Source organism: Dasypus novemcinctus, chromosome 3 (assembly GCF_030445035.2).
Source record: "Dasypus novemcinctus isolate mDasNov1 chromosome 3, mDasNov1.1.hap2, whole genome shotgun sequence".
Taxonomy (NCBI): domain Eukaryota; kingdom Metazoa; phylum Chordata; class Mammalia; order Cingulata; family Dasypodidae; genus Dasypus; species Dasypus novemcinctus.
The window spans coordinates 149,352,469-149,369,383 of NC_080675.1; the positions used below are offsets into that span (position 1 = coordinate 149,352,469).

The window sequence follows — 16,915 nt, forward strand, 5'->3', positions numbered from 1 at the left end:
AAGGCTCTGGACTCCCAGGGAAGCTCTAGCCAGGGAGGGTCTGGCCGGAGGGAGCTGGTGGGAGGAGGTTCTTTGTGGGAGAGTGAGCAGGGCCTGTGGGGTCAGGGCTGGGGTCCGCCCCTCACCAGCCCCCGAGTTCCCAGCCTTGTACTTCCGGGGGCTGGGGGTGAAGGCCTGCCCCAGGCTGCCGTCCACACGGGAGTGATTGATGGCTGGGCTCAGGGGTCTTCCTGGAGGAGGAGAGCCCAGGGTAGAGCCTGGAAGGCCACGCAGGGCTCAAGGGGGCCTGGGAGGGGAGATGGGGATGGGAAGGCAGAGCGTCATCCAAGAAGCCTCTCCCCCAATCACCCCCAACTCCAGCTCCTTTGTCGGCTGGGTTCCTGCAGGGGCCAATTAGGCAAGGCTGGGGTCAGCGCTGCCCAAGGCCCTGGCCAACCCTCAAAGCACAAAAGCTTTCCAGGCACCATCTCTGCAGCTGCAGCCGGAAACAAAAAACAGAACAGAAGGGGAAATTCACTCCTTTTGTTTCTCTGCCTTAACCTTGGGTTGAACAAAGGCAACCGCCTCCACCTCCCTGGGAGGGAGGGCTCTGCAGAGCAGAGAAACCTGTTTTAAACTGCAATTGGCAGATATCAGCTTGTGCTTGGGAGACCCAGCTGACACTCAAAGGGAACCAGGAGCCAGGATCTGGGGTGAGCCGAGCCCTGGCTCAAGAGCCTTCGGTGGCTCCCGACTGCCCTCGGTTTGGAAGCAGAGCTCCTGGGCCTGGCACTCAAGGCCTCGGACTTTCTTGGCCTGCTCCTGCTCCCTGTGTCTTTGTTGCCTCCTGAGTCTGGGCCCCAGGCCTGGGCAAAGCCCTGCCCACCTCTCATCTCTCCGATGTGTACTTTTAGGGATTAAGCAGTGCCCCATGGCACCTCCCACTGGGAGCTTTCTGACAGAGCTGAGCTTAGGGGTGGTAACACTGGCTGCCAGGCCTTGCCCGGACACAGGTACAGGGCAGGTATACCAAGGTCAAGCCCGGGATGGGGCCTGAGGAGCTGGGTGCTGGGTGCTGGCAGGTGGGGAAGGGAGCCGCTAGGCCCAAGCCTCTTCCAGCTCCCCTCCCTCCCTCCCGGAGCCAGGGCCTGTCATGGAGCCTCCTGCCTGAAGCTCCCAGCTCGGCAGAGCACAGGGGTCCCAGCCCCACCCCTCTGCCGGGCGCGGGCGCACTGCCCTCCTCCTCCAGTGCAGCCTCCCTCCCTGGGCCGCGCCCATGGAGCTGACCTCCGCCTTTCCCCTGCTCACAGGCCTCCCTTGCCCGCCCCCTGGCGGCGCTGAGACTACAGAGCGAATGGAAGGAAAGGAAGAGGCTTGTTCTCGTGGCCTCTGGGCTCTGTTGTTACACTGCCCACGGACGGACAGAAGGGAGCTGGGCTAGGCAAGCAGTGGTCGAGGGTGGAGGGGCCACGGACCTAGAGGCAGAGGCCTGGCCGTGCGTGTGGGTAAGGGGAGTACCGCTCTCAGCAAATCTTCAGGCAGAGCCCCCACTTTCTCCCCCTCCACCCTCACACTCGCTGCCCCTTGGAAACGGACCCTGGCTCAGAGCTCCCTGATCTCAGGAACTTGGGTGCGGGGGGAGGGGGGGAGGTAGCACCATTTTGCACAAGCTGTTTCCACTCTGTGTGTAGTTAATTCCCTTGAAGGTTTTGGAGAACTTCGATAAGCAAAGGGGTGGCCTCTCTGTGTCGGAGGGGACGCGCTTTAAGAGGCAGGTAAGAATGGCACGTGGTTCCCTCAGCTTCCAGCAAGATGTGTCCTGAGGCTTGGCATGAGGCTGGGCTGGACAGCAGCTAGACCCACGTAAAGCCCAGGGCCTTGTACCCCATGTACCTCACCTCTGCAGGCGGAACATTCTCCCTGCACAGCCCTGGGTAGAGCAGACAGCAGCACTGTCTGCAGATCTGGCAGGCATAGGCCCTGCTCAAGGGTTTGCCTGAGAAAGCCCCTTGGCCGCCAGGCCTGCAGGGGTCTGCTGACGCTCCTTTTCCAACTCAGGAGCGCAGACCAGCAGCTGTTGGGGGGGGGGCAGGCAAGGAGCTCCCCGGAGCCAGGGAGTGTGTGCGCAGGTGGTCCCTGGCAGGATGGAGAGTGCTGGCTAGTGTGGATCAGGAGCGGCTTCTTGGCAGAGGCGGGTAAGGCTCTGAAGATAGAAGGGAGCCCAGGGAAGTAGGGCTCATGTACAGAGTGGCTGGGGTTAAATTCTGAAAGGGGGACTAAATTGTGCTTGGACAGGCTGCCTTGAAAGTCAGAACTGGAAGTTTATCCATGAGAGCAGTGGAAGCCATTGAAGGGTTCTGGGAGGTTGGGAAGAACGCCCCACTTAGCTATTGCTGTGTAACAAACAACCCCAAAGCTTCGTGACCTAAGACATTTTTTTCTCTCTCCCAGTTTGGGGGGTCAGAAACTCAGCCAAGGGATAGCAGAGACGGCTCATCTCTTCTCCGCCACATCTGGGTCCTCCCCTGGCATCCCTCATGGGCTGGGGACCAGCTGGACAGCCCTCTTCCCCCAGATTTAGTCCGAGCTTCCTCACAATATGGAGGACTCAGGGTAGTGGGTCCTTCCTTTACGGAACAGCATTGTCCCACGGGCCCCAAGGGAGGAAGCTGCAAGGCATCTCCTGACCTAGCAACTTGTCAAGCAAGTCCCTAAGGCCAGCCCAGTTCCAAGGCAAGGGGAATCAGACCCCACCCCTCCATGAAAGGAGGAGCAAAGCATTTCCGGCCATCGTTCATCCACCAGCGAGGAAGGCTGTGTTTTGAGGCAGACCAAAGACAGCCCAGCTATAAGGGAGGCTGAGAACTAGGGGGCCCACCTGAAGGAGTTACAGCATTCCAGGAGCAGTGGGAGGGGGTCTGCCCCACCCTAGGGCCTGGGTGCTTCTGGGACCAGAGACACCCACTCTGGTCCCAGGAAATCCCTGAGGGATGGGAGGTAAATATACCACATTAGCGGATTTCTTTTTTCTTGTCTGTCCTCTGTGTCTCTTTGCTGCGTCTTGTTTCTTAGTCCGCTTCTGTTGTCGTTAGCGGCACGGGAAGTGTGGGTGGCACCATTCCTGGGCAGGCTGCACTTTCTTTCACGCTAGGCGGCTCTCCTTTCGGGTGCACACCTTGCGCGTGGGGCTCCCCTATGCAGGGGACACCCCTGTGTGGCAGGGCACTCCTTGCGCGCATCAGCACTGCGCATGGCCAGCTCCACACAGGTCAAGGAGGCCCGGGGTTTGAACCGCGGACCTCCCATGTGATAGACGGACGCCCTAACCACTGGGCCAAGTCCGTTTCCCACATTAGCAGATTTCTCAGGAGCAGAGAGTAAGTCGTGTGGGAGTAGAAATGGCCCCTCTGTACCTCGTGTGATGGCCCAGGAAACAGGCCTGGCCAGATCAGGCCTGGGGACACAAGGGAACCTTTCCATCTCTGGCTCGGAAAAGCAGCCACCGTGGACCCTAAGAGCACCTCACATAATGAAGGGGGTCAGACAGAGCCTCCCTCCCCTGGCAGATGACTCACCTGGGAGAAAGAGCCTCGGCGAAAGGAGAAAGTCAAGGTCAGGATGTATCTTAATGTCACCTCAGAGACTGGCAGCTCTGGAAGCCCCACCCTGGGCTCCACTGCCCACTCCAGTCCCCAGAGAGACCCAAGACTAGTTCCAGCTTTGCCCCCCGCAAGCAGAGCAAGCTTGACTCACCCAGCCTTTCCCCTGTGCACCCCAGGTTCCTCCTTGGGAACGCAAATGCCTTTCCTGCACGCTCGTTTGAATTAGAGAAAAAGTGTGTAAAGGGCCGGCTGGAATAGACAGTCAACAAACGATAGCTCTGCCGTGATGCACGTGTCCACAGTCTCTCTTCCCAGGTGGATAGAAGGGTCTTGTCTGATTTGCAAAGATCTCGACTTTGTTTTGGGTTTGGGGCTCTGTGGTATGTGTGAGGGGTGGGGGTTACTTTCCCAGCTACACGGAAATCCTTCTCAACTGTCCTAAGGGGTCAGCCCCGGGCATCGGCCGCCGTGCAGGTAGGAGTGGTGCCTCCGAGCTTCTGGTTTCTGGAGGGCGGGTGGCTGGTGCTCTTCCAGGAACCTCCACCCACCCACTCAGCCCCCATCATCTTCCCTGGGGCTGGGGTTCAGGACTCACTGTGTGTCCAGGAAGGAGGTGGCTGGGAAGTGTCTGAGAACTGGACAGGCTGCCAGACTGCCAGCAGGAGGGATGTATGTGCCTGGGGCTGGAGAGCGAGGCAGCCGGGGCTCTACAGCCCCAAGAGACTGGGCTGTGGGCCCCATTACTGCTGTAGGCTGAAGCCCTGAGCATCCGTGGGAGGCGGCTGCCCTCTGCCGGCTGCTAAGGCAAACCACTTGGCAGGTGCCATGTGCCTGCAAGGACAGACGCCCTGGGCCTGGGGGCCCAGAGATCAGATGGCTTCGAGGGAGGGGAGGTGCATGCCCGGCCCAACAGACCCACCGCCCTGGCTCAGCCTCGCTGTCCACTTCTCCATTCGCTCCCCATCCTGAAGCGCCACCCACACTGCCCCAGCCTCGGGTCTCCTTCCTTCCCCTCCACACCCCTTCCCCTGCTCCCAGCCATTCAGCCTCCTGCACCCCTCCCCTCCAGGCCCGATTCTCCAGGAAATCCTTTCTCCCTCCATCCCCACACCTCACCCTGTATCCCCAGCTACCTCTATCTTTTCTCAAACTCACCGCCCCCACAAGGCCACGAGGGACCACCTCCTCGAGGCCACACCCTGAGGCTCCTCTGCAGACTTGGAAGCTGTTGAGCCATCCCTCCTTTCATCAAAAACTTTTTAAACTGAAGTCAAGCTTAAAGGCAGAGAACCGCATTGAACAGAGAGCATAACCAAATCTCATAAAGCAAATGCCACATGAAAACACAACCCGGGTCAAGACGCAGACCCTTGCTAGCACCGAAAGCCCCCTCCTGAGCCTGCCCCTGCTCTCCTAGACGTGACGGCCCTGCTGGCCCACTGCCGCACAGCCGTCGCCTCAGCGGGCCTCCCCAATCAGTACAGCGCAGGTGTCGGGCTTTGACTTTATGTGAAGGGTGACCTGCCACGTGCGGGTGTTCTGTGTGGGTATTCTGTGTGCGCTCGTCCTGCTCACCTTTATGCGAGTCATCTGCATTGCGGCTTCTCGCTGTGGTTTTCCTGTTTATTGCTGTTAATATTCATTCCGCTGAATGGGTCCCCACCTGTCCCCGAGGTCTGTTCAACAATTCCTCACCATTTCGTCATTCTCATTCTGTTCCCAGTTTTCTGTTTAAGTTATCTTCAGTGGGAAGGCTTGTCTATATCACCCAATCTGTTATCTGGAGCAGAAGGGGATTAGCCCTCCTTTTGGGAGCTCCTGGGCCTCGGCAGGGCCAGTCTGCTCTCGCCCTCTTCCTCTTACCTCTGGCAAGTGCACTCATCTTGGGGACTCCTCTGCCCCCACTACCTTCTCGCTCTACCCTTGATCGTCCCACTCTGAAACCTTTGTCTCCAGAAACCTTTGTCTCCAGCCGAGATTCTTTCCAAACTTGACTACCTTGCAACTACCTGCCACCACCTCCACCTGGAGGCCCCGCCCTCCCTCACACCCAGCACACCTTGCCCTCCCCTACCGTGCTCCACAGCCTCCTCCCCCTCCACCCCAGACCCCAGGTCCCTCCTCCTGGGCCCTCCCTCTGCCTGTGCCCTCCCTCTGCCGTGCTCACCTCCTCAGCCCTGCAGCTCTTGCCCTTCGCCTCCAGGAATCTCCAGACCCCTTACCGAGTCTCCCGGCTCCCTGTGGTGCTGGCTGCCAGGCCTCCCCATTCATCCTCCGTGCTGGGCGGCCTGAGCCCCAGCGTAGGCTCTTCAGTGGCCACAGAACACAGTCCAAGCTCCTGAGCCCTGCCTTCAAGGCCCTCTTGAGCCTTCCCTGCCGCCTCTCAAGCGGTACCCCCAAAAGTCTCCCTGCTCCCTGAACTCCATTAACTCCCCTGCTTTCTTCCTGTCACACATCCTCTCACCTCCTTGCCCTTGTCACAGTATCTCTTCTTCCTGGGGAGCACTCATCCCCAACTCCAAGTAACACCCTCTAAGAGTCTCCCAGATACCACTTCCTCCAGGAAGCCTTCCCAGACCTCCAGCCTAGGAGGTTCCTCTGAGCTCCCTCTTGTCACAAGCAAAGTGCTGTCTCCTCTGTGTAGTCAGGAGACCCTTGCAGACAGACTGTGCCTGGGCTCATCTGTCCTCCATGGCCCCAATGTGACACTGACCTGGCAAACAGTAGGCACCGTTGGTTGACCTGGGTGTTTCTTGAGCTGCTTCCAGCCAGGGCTTTATAGCTGAATCTCTGACCTTGGGCACATGGCTGCCCCCTCTGCCTCAGTTTCCCCATCTCGCAGTGGCCACAGGTATATTTGAAAGTGTTACTGGATTTAATTAGGTTCTTTGACTATGCTAGAGAAATAAATTTCAAGAGCACGTCAGGTGAGTTAGGCCAGTAATTTGTTCAGGTAGGGAGGGAAGAGAAAAGAACAGAAAATAACAGAGCAGGGGTCCCAGATAGTGAGGAAGGGGATGGAAAGGGATGAAGAGGGCTAATTTACAAGCTACAATTCCCCATTATAGATTATAAGTTTCCAGGGTTACTTGCGTGGCCACAAGGCAGAGCAAAAATGACAACAGCGGCGCACAGAGGGCAGGACAGGTCCACCGGCGAGAGTAAGGCGAGAGAGCTCAAGCCTCACAGTTTGCTTATAAATTGCTAATTATTCCACCCCCTCACCCCCTTGCTAATGGAAGGCGGGGGGCGGGGGAGGGGGGCTTCCAGTTGTTTGCTCTTTGGATTGATTACCCCACCCGTCAATGATCAAGTTCCTAGAGAACATCCGGGCCTTCCCTTGTTCCCAGGAAGAAGTCTTTGTTCTGGGTAGCAGAATCCCCGGGGTGGGGTTCCTCCAGCAGCCACCTTGGGGCTTCCAGATGTCCACATGGACGCTGCCAGGTTCCAGACCCGTCTATTCCCTGTCTTACTAGCCTGCTTCAAAAGGGCCCACCCGCAAGAGGTGCCCTCGATTCCACCACAGGAATGTCTTATTTGAGGGAGGGGTGGGCATTGCCCTCTTAGGGCTTTTGCGAAAGATAATCTCCACCCTCCTGCTGAATGGCAAGGAGCATGCTGGGCCTGTTTCTGTAAAATGGGGGTAGTCACACAATGATACTTTTTGTGCCCAGGGCTATTACAAGAAGAAAAATTCTTTTTGAAGTCACTCAAAGTCAAGGTGGAACAGGGAAGGCAGCGAGCGCTCACCAGGCGCCCCGTGAGCCGGGGCCTGGGCTGGCACTGCTCACGCCCCCTCTCACTTCAGCAACCCCCTGAAGTAGGACCGATTTCCTATGGCAAGAGGACGCTGAGGCCCAGAGCACAGCTGCTGCCTTCCGAAGTCAGTGGGGGGACTGCTGGTGAGCCAGGGCCACAGCCTCAGCCACCAGGGCAGTTCAGCCCCACCCACCTGTCACCTCTCCCCTCAGCAGGCTCTGAGAGCCGGCCCGGGGGTTGCAGGTGTCAGGGAGGGAGGAGGACACAGTGGGCACGTGGGGTCAGTGCCCCTAGAGGGGCGTTAGCCCAGGGGGGAGAGGGGACAGGGGCTGAGAGCCCATACCCCAAAAGGGCTGGGAACGCGGGCCCGGGGCAGGCAAGCGGGCAGAGCACAGCAGGAGTGTGGGGCACGGTGCCCTGCCTGCTCCCAAGGCCGGGCTGTGACGCAGAATGTGGCCTTGAGGGGGGAGGCCCAGGCCAGGCTGTGGGGGGAGGGCAGGGCTGCCCGCCAGCCAGCCGGGGCCTCCCAACCTGGCTGCGCTGCCCAGGGGCCGGCTCTGCTGTGGGGGTGCGGGAAGCTGAGGGGGCAGAGCGGGACCCACGGACACGGGGACCTGGCTTGGCTGGAGGCTGGGGGTTAAGCCATGGGTGGGTCCCTTTCCACCCCCCTGGGGAGACCCTCACCCTGAGAGAGCAGCCAGGCTGGGGGTGATGGGGCCTGTGGAAGGTCTACAACGCTACCTGCAGGACATGGGGTCCTGAAGGCCGCAGCCCCCTTCCCCCGGCGGTAGCTGAGGCCTGGACAGCCCCTCCATCAGCAGCGCTGCCCTCCTGCCTTCTTTCCTAGCTGCCTGGGCCTCGGCTTTCTTCATCTGTCTAGGGGGCATTGCTAATAAAGCTTCGCTCACCACACCGGACTGCTGAGTTTGTCTGTTTCTCAAGTGAATATATATATAGCAAATCACAGAGTAGGAATTTTGTGCCCAACTTCTTTTGCTCCATATTTTGTTTGAGAGATTCATCCATGTGGCTTCACGTGTCAGTGGTTCTCCTTTATATTGCCATGTGGATTCCATTGCCTGAATATTCCATCTCCCAGTTCTGCCACAATGGGCATCTGTGTCGTCTCCAGTTTGGGACTCTTAAAAACAGTGCTGCTGAGGATGTTCTCATGCCTACTGCTTGATGCCTTTTTTTTAAAAATTAATTAATTAATTAATTAATTTTTTATTACATTCGGAGCTTGATGCCTTTGACGCACGGTTTTATCGGGTAGATTCTCAGGAGTGCAATTGTTAGATCACAGAGTAGGCACATATTCAACTTGAACAGTTATCTGGTTGCCACACCCTCATCAATATTTGATATGGTGAGCAGGTTTGGTTCTCATTTTTTAAGTCCTTCTAGTGGGTCTGTAGTAGTATGGCATCGTGGCTTCAAGTGACTCATGATGGCGGGCACCAATTCCTATGGGTACTGCTTGTTTTGTGAAGTGTCAGTTCAAATCTCCTGTCCATAATCTATTGGAAGGTATGTCTTCTTTTACTGATTGGTAGGAGTTACATTTGTATTCTGGCTGTGAGCCCATTGCTGTGTGTGTTACAGATATCTTCTCCCACCCTCTCCGTGATGTCTTTGTTTTTTCAGGAAGTACTGGGATTGAGCCCGGGACCTCATACATGCAAAGCAGGCGCTCTACCCCTGAGCGACACCCGCTCTGCTTGATGTCTTTTGATGACTGGAAGTTCTTAATTTAAATGCATCCAATTTATCAGTCCTGTCCTTTCTGGTTTGGGAGGGGTTTTTGTGTCCTGCTTTTAAAAATCTTTCCCCTACCCCAAGTTCATGAAGATATTCTTATCCATTACCTTCTAAGAGTTTATTGTTTTACCTTTTACATTTAGATCTACAATTCCTTAAAAGTTTATTTTTAGTATATGGTATGTGATGGGAGTCATCTCCCTTTTTCATAGGGCTATCAGGTTGATGCAGTACCATTTATTAAAATTATGGTCCTTTTCTGGCTGCCCTAGAGTGACAGCTCTGTCATAAATGAAGTGGGCACACACGTGTGGGTCTGTTTCAGTGCTCTCTATTTTGTCTTTTTGGCCTGTTTATCAATCCTTACACCAATATTACTCCATCTTAATTATTGTAGCTTTATAATAATTCTTGATAACTGATAGGGCAAATCCTCTCACTGTTCCTCTTCAAAAATACCCTGATGACGCATGCCCTTTTATTTCTTACACGTTATAGAATCAGCTTCTCTATTTCCACATACACACAAAACCTTATGATTTTCATCAGGATTACTTTGAATCTATAAATCAATTTGGGGGAAACTGCCTCGTTAAATATCACATTCTTCAATTCATAGCATAAAATAGCCCTCTATTTAAGTTTAAATTATTTTTAACATGGTGAATAATACATTCCCATTGAAATGCAAAAATTAGAGACCAAGCAAGTATTCCTTGCCCTCCCCAAACTCAGAAGTAACCGCTGTTACTATACACCTTTGTGTATGCCTATGCAACCAGTTATTGATTTGCCATATGCTTTTTTAATTTAAAAATAAAGTGTGGCCATCTCTCCCTGTCAATGTATTAAGCCTTGGTCATTCTCCTTAACCACCACCTGCAGTCCAGAGAACGACATGATATAGTATAAGATTACAAACTGTACTGTAGTAAATAGCTTAGGACATGCTTTCTTGGACACATGTATGTGTTTCTTTAGGAGATAACACTAGAAGTAAAGAAACCCATGTGGATGCTGCTGTAATTCTCCAGAATAGACATAATAAGAGATTGAGCTAGGCTGGAGAAAGAAAAGGGACAGATATCCTTTTCGAAAAGAACATGTGCTTTTTCTTGACTGTCGATGAAGTCTCCCAAACCTCCATCATCCCCTGGACTTCCCTAACTCGAGGATTTAGAGGAGGAGGAAGGGGTCTCACCTGTTGATTAAAGCAGCCATTAGAAGAGAAAGGGAATGAGATGAGAACAGCTACCCTAAATTACGCCTGCCCTGGGCAGGGGCCTGGGCCACCTGCTGGCACCTGCTGGGCCACCCCCTGGCTACCCCATGAGGAATGTGAGCTCACACGGCATGTTAGTGACCAAACTGGGCCCCTGACCAGGCCTGGCCACAAAGCCCTGTGTGTCTGCAGCCTCTGGGCTGAGTTCCCTGGTGCACGTGCTCTGTCCAAGGACACCAGATGGGCAGATCTGGAGGAGCCAGGACCTGGAAGGCGCCAGGACAGGGGCTGGGAAGAAGGACGCAGCACTGGCACTGGTTACAGGGAGTCCGGCCAGAAGGCTAGACAGCGGCAGGTGACAAGTGGTGTCTGAAGAGCACCCCCCTGTCTGGGGACCTTTCCCCAAGAAGCCAGCGGCCCACCATGCAGCAGGTGGGAAGCAGTGGATTGGAAACCACCTCAATCCCAGTCAGCAGGGGCGAGGGGCAGAGCTCTGCTTCCTGGGGGCTCAGGAGCCTGGCTGGACCCATGAGCCCCCACCCCCATGGACAAGGCCTCCCACAGCCTCAGGAAGTGGACAGACCACCAGGGCTCAGCAAGCTCCGACGGAACGCCCTTCCCTCTTCCCCCTTCCTCCCCCCAGTCTAGCTCCCCACCTCCATGAAGACCTTTCTGGCTGGACATCTTGGATCCCTTCTATTTTTTTTATTTTTTATTTTTTATTTTTTATTTTTTAAAGATTTACTTTATTTATTTCTCTCCCCTTACCCCCTGTTGTCTGCTTTCTGTGTCCATTCGCTATGTGTTCTTCTGCGTCTTCTTGCATTGTCAGGCAGCCCCAGGAAACTGCGTCTCTTTTTTTGTTGTGTCATCTTGCTGCATCAGCTCCTGGGCGGGCTGCGCTTTTTTCATACTGGGCAGTTCTCCTTACAGGGCGCACTGCTTGCGTGTGGGGCTCCCCTACATGGGAGTGCCACTGTGTGGCACGGCACTCCTTGCACGTGGCAGCACTGCACGTGGGCCAGCTCACCACATGAGTCAGGAGGCCCTGGGTACCGAACCCTGGACCTCATATGGTAGATGGATGTTCTATCAGTTGAGCCACATCCGCTTCCCTTGGATCCCTTTTATATTTCACACTGTTTGGATGTAAGAAACTCCTTTTATGAATTTTTTTTTATAAATAACACTAGGGAGTTTCTGATTATAAAACAAATGCAAGAAACAGATCTGGTTCAACCAACTGGGCTCCCGTCTACCATATAGGAGGTCCAGGGTTCGATGCCCAGGGCATGCTGGTGAGGGTAAGCTGGCCCACATGTCAGGCTGGCCCACGTGGAGTCCTGCCCCATGCAGGAATGGTACCCTGCACAGGAGTGTCACCCAGCACGGGAAAGCTGCCCTGCATAGGAATGCTGGCGACACGGAGAGCTGGCACAGCAAGATGACGCAACAAGAGACACAGAGGAGGGAAAATAAGAAAACATAGCAGAACAGTTGAGGTGGTACAAGAGAGTAATCCCTTCTCTCTCACTCCAGAAGGTCCCAGGATCGGTTCCCTGAGCCACCTAATGAGAATACAAGCAGACACAGAAGAACACACTGTGAATGGACACAGAGAGCGGACAACGGGGGGAGGGGAGGGGATAAATTAAATAAATAAAAAACATACACATAAATATAGCCTATTAATTTTTCTATGCATACATTTGAGTAGGCATGAATTTTTTTCCATGTTGGGCTCTCATTGATAATTCTTGTTTGTAGCCAGCTTTTATGATTTCTCAATATATGTGAACACCTAAAACAAGCTTGTTCAAGCCTGGGAGGTAGTCGTGCGGGAGGCCTGGGCAGCACTGCCAGCGCGTGCGAACCTGGACTCGAGCGCCGGCAGGCGTGGATTCCAGGCCCTGGCACTGCCTCTCATTAGTGTTATAACTAAGCAAGCCTCTGGCCTCCCCAGGTCTTGGCTTCCTCATTGGTCAAACGGGGATAATAATCATGCCTCCCCGCATGTTTGTTGTGTGGGACACAGAGAGCACTTGGAAGAGGGCCTGGACTATAGCGAATGCTCGATACACATGGGCTATTAGGGTGATTGTCATTCCTGGCCTAATGACAGAGACCAGCTCCAGGGCCCCACCTTGCACCCCAGGTCTCTTGGCTGCATGCAGACCTTGGCCCTGAACCCCTATCTGGGTCTCTCGGGCTGACCCTGGGTCCCTTCTTAATCACTGCGCTACTTCGGGGACTGGTCCCTGGGGTCGCTTGCCACGCAACACTTGGTGGGACTCTTGAGAGGGGCATCCCTGGGTTTTTCATGACAGGAGGAAGGAGGAGAGATTATAAAAGGGGGAAAGGAGGAAGAAAACGAAGAAGTGGCTTCTCTGATTTGGCCAGTCTGGAACCCTGGCCCCAGAGTCTCTGCTGTTCATGGGCTCCCCGGGCCGGCTCAGGGCCCTGGTTCCCCCAAGCTGGTGTCACAGGGAAGCCCTGGGGGAGAGCAGCAGCACCTGCCCTGCCAGGCCGGAAGGCCCACTCCCCAGCAGGGGAGGCCCAGGGCACACGAAGACTCAAGGACACGACTTGGGGCTCGTGGGGCTCGTTGGCCTTGGGGGTGGCCCAGGGACTTCCAGATGAGGGTGCAGGTGAGGCCCGGGGCTTCAGTGCTGGCGGGGTTCAGCGCCGGGCTCTGGGCTCTGCAGGAGTTGAACAACTACCGGCAGGCCATGCAGAAGATGGCAGAGGACATCCTGTCCCTGCGGAAACAGGCCAGCGTCCTGGAGGCCGAGAACCGCATGCTGAGGAGCCAGCTGAGCCAGCAGGAGATGGAGGAGGAGGAGGACAAGGCCGAGGGGGCCCAGAACCTGGGTGAGGGCGTACGCAACCAAGAGGGCATTTGGGCCCCAGCCTCCCCAGGCGGTCATGCTGCTGGATGTGGACTGCTAGAAGCCCCACACTCACGGTCCCTGCCTGCCTGGGTCCCCTCGGGGATAGTGTTCTAGTCTCCTGTGGCTACTATAAAAAAAATTGCCAGAAACCGGGTGACTTTAAACAACAGAGATGTAAGCGCTCAGTTCTGGAGGCTGGACGTCCAAAATCAAGGTGGCTGCAGGGCCGAGGGAGGGCTCCAGGGAAGAAGGCTGCCTTGCGTCTTGCAGTGGTGGCCGGCTGTCCTGGGCGGCCCTTAGTTTGTAGCTCCATCGGCTTCTGTCTGCACACAGCTTTCATTCCTGTGTCTCTTCTGTGTCTCTGTACCCAAATCTCCCCCCCTTCTCTTATAAAGGTACCCGTCATTGGATGTAGGGCACAACCTCATCTACTCTGACCTCATTTTAACTTAACTCCTTCTGCAAAGATCTGATTTCCAAATAAGCTCATATCCATGGGTCTTGGGGGCTAAGACATCAGTGGATCTTTTGGGGCACGCAATTCAACCCACAAGAGTCTGTCTCAAGCCCAGGGCTAAGCAATACATGGCCCCTGCGCCAGCGTCCCCCATGCCCACTCCCTAACAGTGTCCATGAGGCAGAAACTGTTGCTGAGTGAGCAGGATATGAAGAAGCTGAAGGACAAGGTGCAGCACTTACAGAATGAGCTGATTCGAGTGAGCTGGGGCCTGGGGGGTGGAGCATGTGGGCAACAGAGGGGAGCGGGGATGGGGGCAGTCTCAGGAGGAGAGGTGGGGACATGGATGTAAGGGGGACCAGAGCAGCAGAGGACTCAGCAGAAGACACCCAGACACCCATTCCTTTTCCCCCTCCCCGCTCCAGAAGAATGATCGCGAGAAGGAGCTACTCCTCTTGTATCAGGCTCAGCAGCCACAGGCTGTGCTTCTCAAAAGGTACCAGGACAGGCTGCAAAAGATGAAGGCTCTGGAGGAGACCGTGCGGCACCAGGAGAAGGTACGTGCCGGAGGGGCTGGCTGCCAGGGGCCAGACCACCAGGGCAAAGATGCCGAGCCCGCGGGCCAGCCCAGCCCCTGTCCTCTGCCCTCCAGGTGATCGAGAAGATGGAGCGGGTCCTGGAGGACAAGCTGCGGAACAGAAGCGAGCCCCCCCCGAACAGGCTGCAGGGAAAGCCCAACGTGGGTGAGCCGGCCCCCCAGCTTTCGCCCCATTCCTGGGGACCCGGCCCCCTCCAAGCTTCCCAGCTTCAGGACAACCTGCGAAGAGGGGTCCCCTGCCCGTTTCTACCTGAGGGTCTAAGAGCCCCAGGAACATGCTACTCCCCAACTCATTCAGGCACCCAGCACTCCAGAGGTGCCCTGAGCCCTCCCTTGGCCAGGAGGCCCCTCAGGCTCCGTCACCCAGAGCAGAGGCTTCCTCAGGGAAGGGGCTGCCTGGAGCGGCAGCTCCAACCTCTTAGCTCCAAGGACACTTTGTCCTAACATACTCTGCCCCTGCAAAAGAAACAAAGTTATCCACTTGGATTAAATCGATGATTTTAATCAATCGTTGATATTAACCAATCTATCTAGACCTGCCAGTCAGAGGTGGTTCTGAGGAGCAGGAAAGAACCAGGTCTCACCCTTCAGGCCAGCCCAAAGCAAAGGGTTTCCCAGAGCCTCACCGGGACCCCTGCGTGTCCTACCCGAGGCCAGCCTTCACTGTGGGGAGAGCTGGGGGGCAGGGCTATTTCTCAGGGCCTTTAGAAAACAGTGGAGGCTGGGTCAGCCTTTCAGGAACCCCGGGACCGAGGAGAGAAGATAACCTAGGGAGGGAAAACAGCTGGGGCAAAGGCCCAGGGAGTGAGAAGAAAGCACAGAGGAGAGAAGGGTGGGCAGGCAGAGCTGAAGTACACCGGAGGGCAACGCGGGTGGGGAGGGAAGGGGGCACCGTAGGGAAGGCTAGTTAGGGAGAACCCTGGGGTTAGATTCTCAAGGGCCTGGAAGCATGGTCTGAGGAGTGTGGATCTGATCCACGCTTAGGCAGTAGGGGGCCATGGAAGGCTTGGGAGCAGAGGAGAGGCAGAATAGGAGCAAAATGCTGGGGCAGATCAGACAGGAACATGGAGGCAGTACAGCCCGGCTTAGGAACTTTTGTGGCCTCGTTCACAGCCTTGCCCATGCTCTCAGCCTCAGGCCTTCCCCTGGGTCCTACAGGAGAATACCTGCCTGTTGACGTTTACTCAGTGCTGCTGGCCGAAAACTCAAGGCTGCGGACAGAACTGGATAAGACCCGACACCAGTCAGTCCCCATCATCCTGCAGCAGCAGGCCCTACCGGTAAGAGCCGGTGGCACGGGCTTGACCAGGGCCTGCCTGCACAGGTGGCCCAGTGCCCAGCAATCCCCCACAGTGCCACCCAACTTGAGGATGGAGACCAGGAGCTGGGCTAGAGTCTCCTGGAGACCCAGCGCTCAAGCCTTGCTCTTTTTCTCCCAGAGAATGCATGTGTCTATAAGCTTCACCCTTACCCTCATCCAGCATCCTGGGTGAAAGCAAGCCCCTAGCTGATCCTTGACCCCTGGCTCCTGCCCCTTTTACCACCTGGCTGGCCTCCACCTGCACCCCAAACAGGCCTCTCAGAACTCCCTTCTGGAGCATTTCCTGGGATTGGCGCAGCCTTGGAGAGCGTTTTCCCCCATCCCAGGTGGACCCCAGGGATTTGGGAGCAGAAGGAGACTTGACAAAGAGGCTGCGAGAGACGGATGGCCCAGGGCACTCCAAGTGCAAGGAGACCCTGCCTCCACAGGTGGGTGCCACAGGCCCCAGGATGCCCTGGCCCTGCTCCACTTGCAAGGCCACAGCAGGCCCTGCTCTATGCCACCCCAAATGCAGGACATTGGAATTACAGAAGGAGGGAGGGCAGGGGCCCAGCAGATCCTTCTCTTCAAACTAGGCCTCTCAGGAGGTGAGTTCTGCTTGAAAGCACACCTGGTGCCTGGACGGTCAGATAAAGCCCACGCGATGGAGGAAGCCTGGTTTCATAAGTGGGTTCTTCACTATGCAAAAAGACTTGGTTCAAGACTCCATTCTGTGCACTAAAGAGAATTCTCTTGTGCATTTTATATCAATTAAGGTGTAAAAATTTCTTATGTCCAAAATCTGTGGAGAGAATAGTTGTGCAAAAAGCACATGCTAGGTGCAGTTTCAAACTTTGGAAAGAAGAGCTTCTGGCCCCTGGTCTAAGGCGCTGCAGGTGGGAGCAGAGTTTGGAACTTAGACTTGGTTGGTTTCTCCCTCAGGACCTCATGGCCTCCGGAGCCCACGGGACCACAGCAACAGCTGTGGACTAGGGCCATATGTGAGTTTCTACTTTGCCTGCAGGATCTTCTCACTGGGACTTCAGACAGGTTTAACCTCCTGGCCAAGCTGGAACGAGCCCAGAGCCGGATCCTGTCCCTGGAAAGCCAGGTAGGTGAGGTGCAAAGTTGATCAGGCTGGGTGCGTGGCCAGGCTCAGGGCCCAGTGTGTGACCGGGGTTGGGGCTCAGTGTGTGACCAGGGTTGGGGCTAGGTCTGCAATAAGGATCCAGGATCAGTATGGAGTCAGGGTCAGGACTCAGTATGCTATTGGAACTCAGAGAAGGTCCATCTGTCTCTTAAGCTGTCATTTTGGCCCCCTCTGCCCCAGCCCCTTCTGCCACCCT

At 55.7% G+C, this 16,915-nt stretch overlaps 1 protein-coding gene across 5 annotated transcripts in view; it reads left to right on the plus strand.

Moving 5' to 3' along the window:
- CCDC33 (coiled-coil domain containing 33) overlaps positions 1 to 16,915 on the plus strand; it is a 115,386-nt gene that overhangs the window by 91,329 nt on the left and 7,142 nt on the right. For 3 of the 5 annotated variants that reach the window (XM_058294481.2, XM_058294480.2, XM_058294484.1), the window contains 7 exons: positions 13,029 to 13,194; positions 13,842 to 13,930; positions 14,097 to 14,228; positions 14,324 to 14,414; positions 15,383 to 15,549; positions 15,917 to 16,018; positions 16,594 to 16,680. In XM_058294481.2, the coding sequence (XP_058150464.1) occupies positions 13,029 to 13,194; positions 13,842 to 13,930; positions 14,097 to 14,228; positions 14,324 to 14,414; positions 15,383 to 15,549; positions 15,917 to 16,018; positions 16,594 to 16,680 (834 nt within the window). The remainder of the gene's footprint in view (positions 1 to 13,028; positions 13,195 to 13,841; positions 13,931 to 14,096; positions 14,229 to 14,323; positions 14,415 to 15,382; positions 15,550 to 15,916; positions 16,019 to 16,593; positions 16,681 to 16,915) is intronic. The other 2 variants (XM_058294482.2, XM_058294483.2) reach the window with 2 other exon arrangements.